General features: G+C 37.1%; 2 protein-coding genes across 2 annotated transcripts in view; one reads left to right on the forward strand and one right to left on the reverse strand.

Moving 5' to 3' along the window:
- Positions 1–1,931, reverse strand: part of gltpa (glycolipid transfer protein a) — a 6,309-nt gene extending 4,378 nt beyond the window's left edge. The window contains exon 1 of the mRNA XM_079607519.1: positions 1,647–1,931. Coding sequence (XP_079463645.1) covers positions 1,647–1,749 — 103 coding nt within the window. The 5' untranslated portion in view covers positions 1,750–1,931. The remainder of the gene's footprint in view (positions 1–1,646) is intronic.
- A 2,103-nt stretch (positions 1,932–4,034) lies between these two features.
- tchp (trichoplein, keratin filament binding) lies at positions 4,035–12,592 on the forward strand. The gene is made up of 12 exons (XM_079607518.1): positions 4,035–4,619; positions 5,997–6,207; positions 6,299–6,355; positions 7,284–7,352; positions 7,550–7,723; positions 8,653–8,765; positions 9,152–9,218; positions 9,302–9,474; positions 9,567–9,648; positions 11,728–11,913; positions 11,990–12,133; positions 12,227–12,592. The coding sequence occupies exons 1-12, from the start codon at positions 4,429–4,431 to the stop codon at positions 12,257–12,259; spliced, it is 1,500 nt and encodes a 499-aa protein (XP_079463644.1). The 5' UTR covers positions 4,035–4,428; the 3' UTR covers positions 12,260–12,592.
- Positions 12,593–12,721: the final 129 nt, after the last annotated feature.

The raw sequence follows: 12,721 nt of genomic DNA on the forward strand, positions 1-12,721 counted from the left end.
TGGAAAGTCCGGAGTCAACATCAGCATTTTGTACTGATAGCAAAAGGAGCATCTCTGGTTACAGAGAACTCCACAAACAACACTGCTTACACTTCAGCTTTTTCACTGTGAATGAATGCCTTCTAATTACAGAGAAGAAAACACACACATTCACTCACACATCTAACAATGCCAGCCCTCCCTCCTGTTCTTTCTATGTTTGTACTCCACACAGGGCTTTTTGTGATAAAGTGTGAACTCTAAACAAGAGCTGGGAAGCTTAATTGTCTTTCTGTGGGAGTTAGCGACAATCACAACAACCAGTGTCTCCAATCACATTATGGTGACATCACACGATCATAAATATGATCTCCAATCACAGCCTGCTATACAAAGTCCATCAACTGAGGTTAAGTGCCTTTATCATTCTTTCATATAGTTCACAGAGCAATAGACCTGCGGACTCCACCAGGAGTTTCTTGAAGAACAAACATAAAACATATAAAATGCTTCTAGTATTCTCTAATTTTATAAAAAAATAAAATTATCATTATCATTTGAATGAAAGAGTTTTAAATCAAATATGGCATTTAGCATTATGGGCAACACAAGTTTGTGCAAAACCTTAACTTTTTTTCTTCTTTGTTTGCACATGGTGAATTTGATTAGTGACACAGAAAAGATGTAGGCCTACATGTTTATTTTATTTTTTAAATCCTAAAATAGCTTATTTTTTATTTTAAATCAGATTTGAAATCAGATTTTTGGAGACTGGGAATTTTAGTTTATTCTCTTGTCGTCATACCCAGTTCCTTTTACAACAACATCAAGAAAATGACCCTTTTAGCGATGGCTTAAAAAAAATAGAAGAGTACATTGAGCACTGATGTGAACACTTCAGGCTTGGCGTTTCAAGTGGCAAATTCATTTCAAATGCATTTTTCATATTAATACCAAATGAGGCTTTGAACAAAGATGTTCTGCTGTTCAGTTCCGCCAATGAATAGAGCAGGGCAACTCAACACCATTCTAATCAATTTTCTCAACTTCCAAAATCGAGGGCAGCAGATTAAATTATGCATGCAATAGGTTTGTTGCCTTCTTTGTGAAAAGAAATTTGAGCCAAAAAAAGATTAGTCCTCAATAGCAAACAATGGCTTCTGCTTGACAGCTAGGCTTTGTCTGACTTTACTAACAACTTCTGAAGAACACATATCTTGATCAGGAGTGGAAAATCTCACCCCTGATCAAGGAGCTAATATCCACAAAATCAGATGACATCATACTACTGATTTTTGTAACAACACGTGTATAACTATGTAATATAATATTTTTTTTTTTAAAATCTCATTCTGTAAAGACACTATATGGCTAAATGCATGCATTTAATTGTTACTTTGTTTCCACTCTGAACCGATGACTGAGAAAGGGATGAATGTGGAATCAAACATTAGGCATTTTTGTAATAGCTATTTTTGCGTAACATATTGATACAAAATAACTTTTTGACGACCTGAACAAGTTACATAGAAAACTGAAAACTTTCAAATCTAAAAATATTGTTCTAAATATCATTTAAAAACCCAATTCATCACCAGGCCGTTTCATGACAGCACAGAGTTCGTGCTCAAATCTGAGCTCAAATGAGAGATGACGGAAGAACCTACCGAAGAAAGGAGGAAGGTGAGACACCGCCTCGAGAAACGGCCGGGTTTCCACTTGTTTGTCGGCTGGAAGTTGCCGGAACTGGTGCTCCATAAGAAGAGCCATGATTGCCTAAAGTTGGCGAAAGTGACTTTTTTTTTTTGCCTACAACATAAGACGAGGACAACACAGTAGAAATGAAGGCAGAACCCGGAACTACCGCCGGACAGACAGACACAGCAGCGTTTACTATTCCAGTTCTTCTGCTAGAGCTGCACTGCACAGCTGGACGGCCCCCCTGCACCGCCCCTTTACGCAAATATATGTAGACACATCGCGGAAACGTTCAATATGTGGGCGGAGACTCTGCGAAGGAACCAATCATATCACTGGGGCGGGGCCAAAACTGTCAAAGTGTATTATCCTCAGTGCCCACACTTTACAATGTAGTCATGAAAAATGTTGCTGCACATTAAATAGAAAAATCATTTTTCTGTTACGGAAATATGTAAAGTTCAATGTTCACCTTTTTCCTTCTATCTGATGTTATTGTGATATATAACACATTTTATTTTTATTTTTACTCACACCAGTTAACAGATTCATCAGATCAAATATTACAAAATAATAAGAGATAAAAAATTGAACACCAAGCTTTTTGTAAATGTTACTTCCCTTATTGAGGCTCAGCTTTAGGCAGATTGCGTTTCGGCTGGCCATTTAATACACAACTGGTGCAGGCATTAAATCATTTAAAAGTGTTTTCCTCTTCAAAGAAAATGAATATGTACCTTAATTCCACTATTGCTGATTTGTGGATTATTTAAAGAATACAAAATAATCAAAGATTACAGGTTAGAATCTTTGCTGAAAGTTTAGCCTCCTGTATAGCCTAGTTAATAATTAAAATGTCCTTTACCCTGTTGCTGACATTAGAGGTTTAAGCGGGGAGTCTTTCTGACGACAATTAGACACGATTATCTGGTCACCATTAAACATTCAATGCAATGTTTAATTCATGCACTAGTAGGCTTAACCTACAATGACCCAGAAAGTCATGTCATTGTCTCTTTATTAATACTGGCATCAAATTTGTAGCTTTATCTCACACCTCAGCTGACTGCTCATTTTTAATCAATATTTAATCTTCTATAGAGTATTAAGACACTGCTGTCACCTTCACTGCAGGTCTTGATCACACTTGAAATATCCCTGGAGATCAAATAAAATGAGACTTTTGAATCGTATTAAAGGGCCTATAAATAGAGTGCAACAGTCAGGTTCCAAAAGTAAAAAATCCATTCATTTTCTCCATAGGGAAATTGATTATTAACGATAACTTATAAACCAGTTTAAAGACAGCCTTACTGTGAGCTGCGAGGTTGTAAATCGATAGCATTTGCTGCTGTTGAAGTCGTCAGCCTGCATTATTTCAACTTAGTTTTAAAATAATCGTGTTTAACAGCAGAATTGGTGATGAAAAACTACATTAACCGTGATGCAGTACAGAGAATCCACCAATCAGAGATTCGAAACAAACAAAACGCACCAAAATGTCTCTTTAGCCACACCCACTCCCATGAAGCACCGCGAATGACCTAATCGAGTCCATATACAAAGTCAATATATACATATGCATATTTTACAATAAATTATGTATATATATATATATATATATATATATATATATACACACATATATACAGTATATAAAATCTAGATTTTTATATATAGTTTTATTTTCTACATCGTTTTTATGTTATGCCGGTCTTGTTCCTTTGTATTTTTGTCCGATTTTTAAATACTTTTTTTGCTTGTTATGTTTGATTCACCTTGAATAATATTATGATTCACCTTGTAGGATGACTTATTCATGGCTTATAACACGTTAACGAAAAAGACCCTATGAGAGAAATTAATGGAAAATATACTTCCAACGCCGCTGAAAAAGTGGACGGGCACTGTTGCACTCAATAAGTCTTTTCATTATTTTTTATTATTTTTCACGCATTTTAAAATGGTCAATGGGTGATTAAATTGTAAGGATACAAACATTTATTCAATAGCTAATTTGGATTAAACCAGCCTAGCAGAGTTAAAATTGTTTATAAGATTTTTGGCAACTATATATAGCCTATATTAGCAATTTTACAATTATGTAAATTAATCACACTGACATTCTTTTTTTGCAAAGACCATGTAAAAAGACTGAACATGCCTGCGTTTCAATTTAAGTGTATTTTTTCAGATTCATCAAGAAAAATATTTAATTTATACTATTTTATAAAAGAGTTACTTTAAACTGGATATCATATTCCCATATTTTTCTGCTATAAATGAAAGTACTATATTTAAAAAAATCCACAACAAAATCGCTCCGCTCTGTCAACCTGGTTTGTGCCTCGCTACTCGCCGTAGGTAACCAGGAAGTAGCGCAGTAACCAAGTAAAACGCTTCCCCTCTGGTTATTTGTTTACGCGCCCGCTGTCGTTAACGGCTTTCCTCTTTACTACATCTTTGTTTTCATATTATTCATTTAAATTAGGAGAGCACAAGAAAATACACGCGTCAGTGCGGTAAATGCAATGCTTTGAACGTGATTTTTCTAACGGATTTAGCAAGCAGAGCCTTATTTGCATTGCGAGCTATTATAATAAGCTTCAAATGCAATAAGCATGTTTTTATAATTACAGCATTTTATGGATTAAAATTGCCTGCTGGAATGATTGTAGGTCAAGGTCTCTCATAAAGGTCGATCTATAAATAAAGCTTGAGAAGGAAACTCGGTTGAGCATCAGATGATCCATGGCTTTACCGACGCTTTCAGCGCACTGGCCGGGTCGAGTGCGGGCTCTGGAGAGGCAGCTGGTGCGGCAGCGGGAGCAGGAGGCTCGCTGGAGGCAGCAGTGGGAGCTGCACTCGCAGTACTTCAGAGAGCAGGAGGTCCGAAGCAGCAAACAGTCGCAATGGAGCTCATGGCAGTCCTTCCAGCGCAGGTAACGTTACTGATGGTGAATTACTTTCATTATGCCTTCCTTTAGCTTGTGTGCGTAAAGTTTATATTTGAGAAGACACTTTAGCCCACACATCATGGTTCGTTCTGGGAACGGTCAGTTTTGAGTTTTTCAAAAGCATCAAGACATTAAGGCGAATGTTTCGGTAATTACTGAACAGAGGCTTCAATAACACAACAACAAAAGCAAAGAAAACGGTTCCACTTTATATTAGGTGTCTTTAGCTAATACTAACATTTAAATTAATAAATATATATGCCCCTTCCCTTACACCTTAACCCAGCTTTATACCTACCCATTCCACCAAACCTTTCCCTAACCTTACCCGAATCCCACCTCAATAGCAGCAAAAGTGTTTTAAAATACATGAACACAATAAGTACATTGCACCAAAGATTAGGCTACGCCTAACAACATTTTTTTTATGTAAGTACATAGTGGTACACCTAATATAAAGTGTGACTAAGAAGACAATGAGTAACATAAATAACATTATACATAAATATGCAGTAGATAACAGAACAATGTACAAAATACTATATTAAGTGCCTTTCGCATTTGTTATGTTGCAGACATGCTGTATCCACTTTTACCCTTATGTTGTGTTCCAGTCATTTTGACCTGGAGAGGATTTTCTTTCGTTTAAAGTTATCACATTAGGTTATCGTACTGACTTTGCTCACACAGGGTATAACTACTTCACAATTTAGTTTGACTTTATTTTGAAGGTCCCTTTAATGCATTCTGTTGATTATGAATAACGTTGCGCCTACATGTCTACTAACTCTCATTAGAGTGTTAGGATAGAGTATTACAGAGTACTAATATTGTAGAGAGAAGCCTTATTCTAGGGTTAGATTCTATAAGTTGACATGTACTTGCAAAGGTACTTATATTCAGCAGAATGTCTGTTGAAGGAGCATCACAATAAAGAGTTAGCAGGTATTCAGCTGACAGTCTAATACTCCAATGAGAGTTAGTTGACATGTAGTTGCAAAGTTACTTATAGTCAAAATAGTTCAAAAGGGACCATCAAAATAGTTACCCAACAAATGTTTTGATCATTTTTTTTTTGTAACACCTAATACGTTATTAATGTAAATATATGGGTCATTTAGGAGACAATATAATTGAATGAGCATGACTTAATTGTGAAGCTGCCTTTTAAAACTTTTATAATTATTTTAATTTGTTATTTTATGGTGAATATTTCTCATATTACTGTGTTTGGCTGGTTTCACTGAATGATAGAACAATATGAAAAATCACATATGTATTACCTGGCTTTTTCCAATGCATCCACTGTAACGATTTATGTTTCTATAGTAAAGTTACAAACTTATTTTCTTGGGCTTTTAGTATGTCAGCATTTCAGCGGGAGCGCATGAAGGAGGAGAAGCAGCGGAAACTAGAGGAGCGCAGGGAGCGTCTGAGGACGATGCTCCAGCAGGAGCGGGACCAGTTGGAGGCAGAGCTCAGAAACGTTGTGCCAGACAGAGCCACACTGACTAGACAGCTAGTGGAAAAAACAGATGGTCTCCGGTCTGCCAGGGAAGAGAGGAGGAAAAATGTACGGACGCTAATTGTTTTGTCACAAAGTGGTGTCATGTTACACGTTTGAAAAGTGTCTGATCTGATTCTGTGATTTTTATTTTCTTCAGCTTGCACAGGAGCTGCTGAGGGAACACTGGAAGCAAAACAACTCCGATCTGCGGAAGGTCAGTCATATATATCAGTAATGTATATGAAGAAAGTTAGTTATGAGAATTACCGTACTAAGAGGTCATTTGTAAGGAAACACTTTTAAAGTAAGAATATATATACACTAAGTTTGGGGTCAGTAAGACTTTTAAAAAAGAAATTAAACTATTTTAATCAGGAAGGATGCATTAAATTGAAGTGACAGTAAAGACGTGTATAATGCTATAGATTTATATTTCTGATAAATGCTGTTCTTTTGAACTTTATATTTATCAACGGTTACCACAAAATATTAAGCCGCACAAATGTTTTCAACATTGATAATAAGAAATGCTTCTTGAGCAACAAATCAGCATATTAAAATGATTTCTTAAGGATCATGTGACTCTGAAGACTGGAGTAATGACTGCTGAAAATTCAGTTTTGCCATCACATTTTGAAATATATTCAAATATAAAACAGTTATTTTTAATTGTAATGATATTTCAAAGCATTACCATCTAATGTATTTTTGATCAAATAAACGCAGCCCTGCTGAACAGAGTCTTCTTTCAAAACCATTAGAAAATCATACAGACCCCAAACTTTCAAAAAGTGCTGTAAGATTTTTTCCCCCTGCTTTTAAACCCTCAAAGTACATTATCTGGCTGTTTACATCCACTGAAAGTTCCTCACTGTTAATAAAATTCTTAGAGATGAGTCAAAAGGATCTTTCTGTGGAATCAAAGTTATGCCATCAGTAGAGCTGATGAACATTTCTGCCAGGAATGAAACCCATCAAGAACCTGACATGACTGTAAGTTAATAGGGCATGTGATATGTTTCTTCCATGACTGATCTGTAACTCTGAGCTCGGGATTTGGTTCCGAATCCAAACACACGGCAACCACTTCTGGAGCATTATTTAATCAGACATCTCCGTGTCTCAAATGTTTGTGCGTACAGGTGGAGTCAGGATTGCACAAAGATCACGTTGTGAGCCAGTGGCAGTTTCAACAGCAGGAGAAAAAACAGGTAAGATGTTCACACAGGAAGTGTTGAATGCCAGTGCTGCCATGTGGGCTCATGCATGAGTGCTGATCAGTTGAGCATCACGTAACATTAACCGTCTTGCGTATGTGTACAAATAATGTTAGTTGTGTCCTAGTTGATGGTTCTAAGAAAATGACTTTTTTTGGTTTAACATTCAAATGTAACTCTGTAACACTCAGGCTGATGAGAAAACTCAGGTGGAGAAACAGCGTTTTGAGAACGAGTATGAGAGAACCAGACGGGAGGCTCTGGAAAGAATGAAGGAAGAAGAGGAGAAAAGAAAAAGAGAAGAAAAGAAGCGAGCCGAAGACCTCCGCAAACAGATGGAGGAGCTCAAACTACGAGACCAGGAAGTACGGAATTACTGTAGAATAGACTTATACATGTAATGCATTGTTAAGGTTTTGCCCGTCACAACAACAACAACCATATGACAAAACAAAGGCTATAAAGATCAAGTAAACTCAAGCAAATTCATTATATTAATTTTGTTGTTTTTTGTTTGTTTACAATAAGGTCCCATTACTAGAAGTTATTTAGTACATTAACTAACATAAGAATGAGCGATACATTTGTTACAGAGTTTATTAATCTTTGTTAATGTTAAAAACTGTTCATGTTATCACAAATCCATTAGAAGACAACTTTTGATAAAAAAATGTATTGACAAATTTTGAAATGAACATTAACTGAGACTAATAAATGCTTTAGGGCCTGTTCACACGAAGGACGATAACTATAACGATAAAGATATTGTTCTAAAAATCGAGTCCACACCACACCACAACTATAACAGAGAAACCATATCATTGGAATCACTTTTTGCTTTTTTTTCCAGCTGATGATTGATACTGTACCAACATTGACAGCCAATCAGAATCCATCCTGCTTTAAAGAGCTCAAGCATTTAAAGCGGCAGACTAAACGCTTAGAATAAACAGAACAATATTGTCTGCTGGTGTGAACGCTAATATAGTTATTGTGGTTGCACTTTATTTTACAGTATGTGTACTTGTAGTGTTCTTACAGTGTACTTAGTTACCCAAGAAACTACTGGTAATAAAAGGTAACTACATGGGTTAAAGTCACATTTAGGGGTAGGTTTAGGGTTAGTAGTTATAACCCAGTTATTGTACATACTATGTACATGTCATGTGAAAAGGACTGTGAAATAAAGTGTTACCATTATCGTTATAATTATCTTAATAGTTATCGTTCTAGCTGTAAATGGGATTTTAGAAGTATTTTTCATTGTTAGTTCCATTTCTTTTATTTGTTCCAGGCTGAGCGTCTTAAGCAGGAACAGGAAGCTCTGATGTCTCAACGCTGGGAGCTTGAGAAGCTGGATGATGAGAGGAAGAGGATGGAGGAAAGCAGGAGGAAAACTGAATTCGGGTAAAACATTTAAACATGTTGAGGGATTTCTTCTGCAACTGCTGTTATTGTAAACTAAATATAAAACTATTAAAACCATTTTTTGTTAAATTAAATAAATATTAAATGAAATCAAATTAATGAATAATTAAATATTAGATGAAAAAGATTAACCAAACAACTAACTGAATAAGTTGAAGCACTAAAATTACTAACTGAAATAAAACCAAAACTGAAAAAAAAAGAAGCATTCATTCATTAACAACTTTGTAGCTTCGTAGACCAACTTTGTAGTTCTGCCTTTAAAGCTATAAGTTGTTCCCTATTGAGTTTTTACTTCTGGAACCCGACTGTTGCACTCTATAGTATATAAATAATAGTAAATTAGTAGTTCTCTGCTTCCACAGGCATTTCCTGACTCGTCAGTATCGTGCTCAGCTGAAAAGGAGAGCACAGCAGGTGCAAGAGGAACTGGTATGTTACAGCAGAAACTGATGATTTTACCAGTATACTGCAATATTACCAGTGTTTACTGCAATAACTTTCCTGTCCACCAGGAGGCAGACCGCAAGATCCTGGCAGCACTGCTGGAGGGAGAAGTGGAGGACCAGAGACTGGAGAAAGCCAGGAAAGAGAGAGCTGTCGCTGACGCCGCCTGGATGAAGAGAGTCATAGAGGAGCAGCTCCAGCTGGAGAGGGAGAGGGAGGCAGAGTTTGATATTTTATATCGGTAAGCACAGTCAGGATGTTTTTTTAGGAACTTAAAGATACGCTTGTACCTGTAAGTCAGACTCATGCTCTGTTTTTGTTTGCTGCCTGCAGCGAGGAAGCTCAGCGTGTTTGGGAGAAGAGAGAGGCAGAGTGGGAGAAAGAGAGGAGAGCCAGAGAAAGACTGATGCGGGAGGTGAGACGAGGCTGACGGCCAATAGATTAGCAGTCACTTGCTCCAACGTTGGTTTTCTTTTATTAAACCCCCTTATACAGTGCTCTTTGCTCACATACTTCATGTGAATCATTTTGTGAAGTTGTTTTTATTTTTATTTAAAAAAATGATGGGTCATATAATAAGGAATTAAACAGTCCTCAATCTTTTAAGATGTAATAGAAGTATAGAAATATTAACTTTGAGAAACATCTTCTCCTGACTCATTCTGAATTTGCCAACATCATATAGATTAATGCATTAATATATGACTCTCAAACCCTAAGTTAGTAAGTAAGTGCTGGATCTCATTACATATGCAAAGATGATGTTTACATAGATATCTTAAAGGAACAGCAGCAAAAAAACAGCCTATTTAATTTTAAAAGCTGGAGAGGGTGGAACATAGTCATGGAACATCAAATTTGGTGAAAAACTTAATAAACATATTACTTTCAAAAGTCAGTAAGATTTTAACGTTTTTTTATTTTAATGTCTCTTATTCTTTTTTGATCCAAAATATAGTACAAACTGTAATATTGTGAAATATTATTACAATTTAAAATAACTGTTTTCTATTTTAATATTTTTTTCTGTGATGACCATTATTCCAGTCTTCAGTGTCACATGATCATTCAGAAATCATTCTAATATACTAATATGCGATATATATTACCGCTTTACTATTATAAGTGTACCTTAGGGGAAAAAATTTAATCATGTTTGATATTAGAATAAATAAATGTTATGAAATGTATGATTGCCACTTTAAAGGTGAATGGTCTGTTTATTTATTTATGGGCCACTAGAGGTCTTCAGGTGAACCCGTTGACCCGTTGACCCGGGACCCGACCCGGGACCCGTACGGGTTCGGGTCTATATTTTAAATGATCAGCCGGGTCCGGGTCGGGTCGAATCTATTACTTCGGGTCCCGGGTCTGTTTAACATTGTGTGTAATACCCGTGCGAGTCATCAAATCTCAAAAATGCGTCTTGTCACACTCATATTTAATATATTTTAAATCAGTAACATAATCTGAGGTGAACTGTAACATGAATGTTTACTTTGACACTCAAAATAAATTGCGTTAAAAAGCATATTTTAGGTTGATCCATCCAGCTAGCGCGCATTTGCAGTCAAGCGCGTGTCATGTTTCTATGGCAACCAGTTACCAGAAGCAGAGCTTCAGTGAGGGACAGCCAAACCGCGCTTTAGATTTTACAATGTCAATTAATCGTTTTGTTCAATCTTAAAGTTTTAGTGGTCAGATTCAGACTCGATGATGCAGAGCAGAGAGCACGGAGATGATAAATAACGTCAGCGCAGCGGCCATGGCACTGAACGAGCAATCGTTATTATAGTTCAAAAAGGCAAACAGCCAAAAGTTATTGTGCGAGTTAGCAGCTAACTCGTTTAATTTGTCATCCGTCACCGTGAGTCCGTGACATCATGTGGACGTTTGAAGGTGAAATAACAAGGATTAAGCTTGGACTTGGTGGAATAACGAGAGGAATAACATGGATAACTTTCTTGTCGGAGCCGAAGGATTGTAATGCATCACAGCCAGTCAGGTAACGTAACGTTACAAGGAAAGGATGGAGAGACTACTAACTTTACGCTGCTACGGCTCCTTAAATTAGGTAAGACAAAAAGTTGTAATTTTTTGCAACAGGTTTATTGACTTGTAATAGCAGTTTAAGGTGGAAAATGTGACAATCGGGTCCAGTCGGGTCTGTGTCTTCCCGGCAGTTTCGGGTCCAGCTTACAAAAAATGTATCGGGTCTGCACGGGTCCGGGTCCAGCTTTTGAAATAATAGTCGGGTCCGGGTCGGTTCGGTGTAGCAAATTACGGGTCCCTTCCGGTTCGGGTAAGAATTTTTGGACCCGTGAAGACCTGTTCAAATGAATACAATAATTAGTTTTTGCAGTGGCACTAAAACGACTCACTTGACCTTTAAATTGTATTTTGAAGTAGAATTGTACAGTTTTATAATGATAATGTAGTTCATTTTTACAGTTAGTGTGTGTTGGATGTTATATGTTTAAACTATGTTTGGTAGGTCCTGACAGGACGTCAGCAGCAGTTGGATGAACAGATGCAGGAGAACAGGCTGGCAAGGGAGGAGTCTCTGAAGAGGAGAGAAGAGCTCATCCAACAGCTGGAGCAAGAGAGATTCACGCTACGCCAGGAGAAGGAGCAGCAGGAGGGATCCCGCACATCTCGCATGCAGGAGATCAATGCACAGGTGTGTGTATAGTAGCACTGCACTCACTCTAGTATATGAGTTATAGATGTCTTCAATAGATGTGTTCGTCCAACAGGTGGCGCAGAGGCGCAAGGAACAGTGGGAAGAGCAGCAAAGACAAGAACAGGAAGAAGTACAAGAGAGGGAGGAGCTTAGGCTCCAGGAGGAGGAGCTTCGTCTTGAGACGGAGAGAATGAATCGACAGGGCTACCAGCAGAGAGTGAGTGAAGATTCAAGTATTAATGAAGACCCAGTGTTTATATGACAAGTGCTTTGAAATGTACTAACTGATTGATGTTTTTCATCATGGCAGATTCACGGCAGACCCCGGTCAGCATGGACATGAGAGAGATTTTACAGGAAGAATTGTTGTGCCACATCCCCTGCCTATCCGATGCTTGGATGCATTTTTGGGGATATCTATGTCCATGCTGATCTCGGCCACTTTGTGCATTAATGAGAGCCAGTTTTCCCCTCAGAGATTATTTTAATATATGGCCCATACATTGTTTATGATTTAGATTATGGCTTCCATCAATAGTTGTTTAGGTAAGTTCTCAATTTAAAATTTCAATTGCACTAGTCCTGAGGTTTGCATGTAGGGCTGTTTTTATATGTAGATTGTTTTGTATAGATGAATTTCAATGCTGACAAGGTTTTCAATAAAGAAAATGTTATTCATTGTCTACCGCATTCATATATTTTGAAGACTTTTAACTGGAAAGCAATGTGTGCTAGAAGTCATTTTAAAAATATGCAAAAAGTATAACCCATCATCAGATTTCTTTTATTATAATCAGTGTTGGGG

Source organism: Phoxinus phoxinus, assembly GCF_949152265.1.
Source record: "Phoxinus phoxinus genome assembly, chromosome: 3".
Classification (NCBI taxonomy): Eukaryota; Metazoa; Chordata; class Actinopteri; order Cypriniformes; family Leuciscidae; genus Phoxinus; species Phoxinus phoxinus.

Bases quoted from the DNA above. Each gene is read 5' to 3' on its own strand.
- tchp (XM_079607518.1), top strand. From the start codon at position 4,429: ATGGCTTTACCGACGCTTTCAGCGCACTGGCCGGGTCGAGTGCGGGCT. The intron at 6,356-7,283 runs GTCAGTCATATA...TTGTGCGTACAG, and splicing joins ACAACTCCGATCTGCGGAAG to GTGGAGTCAGGATTGCACAA. The intron at 9,219-9,301 runs GTATGTTACAGC...CCTGTCCACCAG, and splicing joins AGCAGGTGCAAGAGGAACTG to GAGGCAGACCGCAAGATCCT.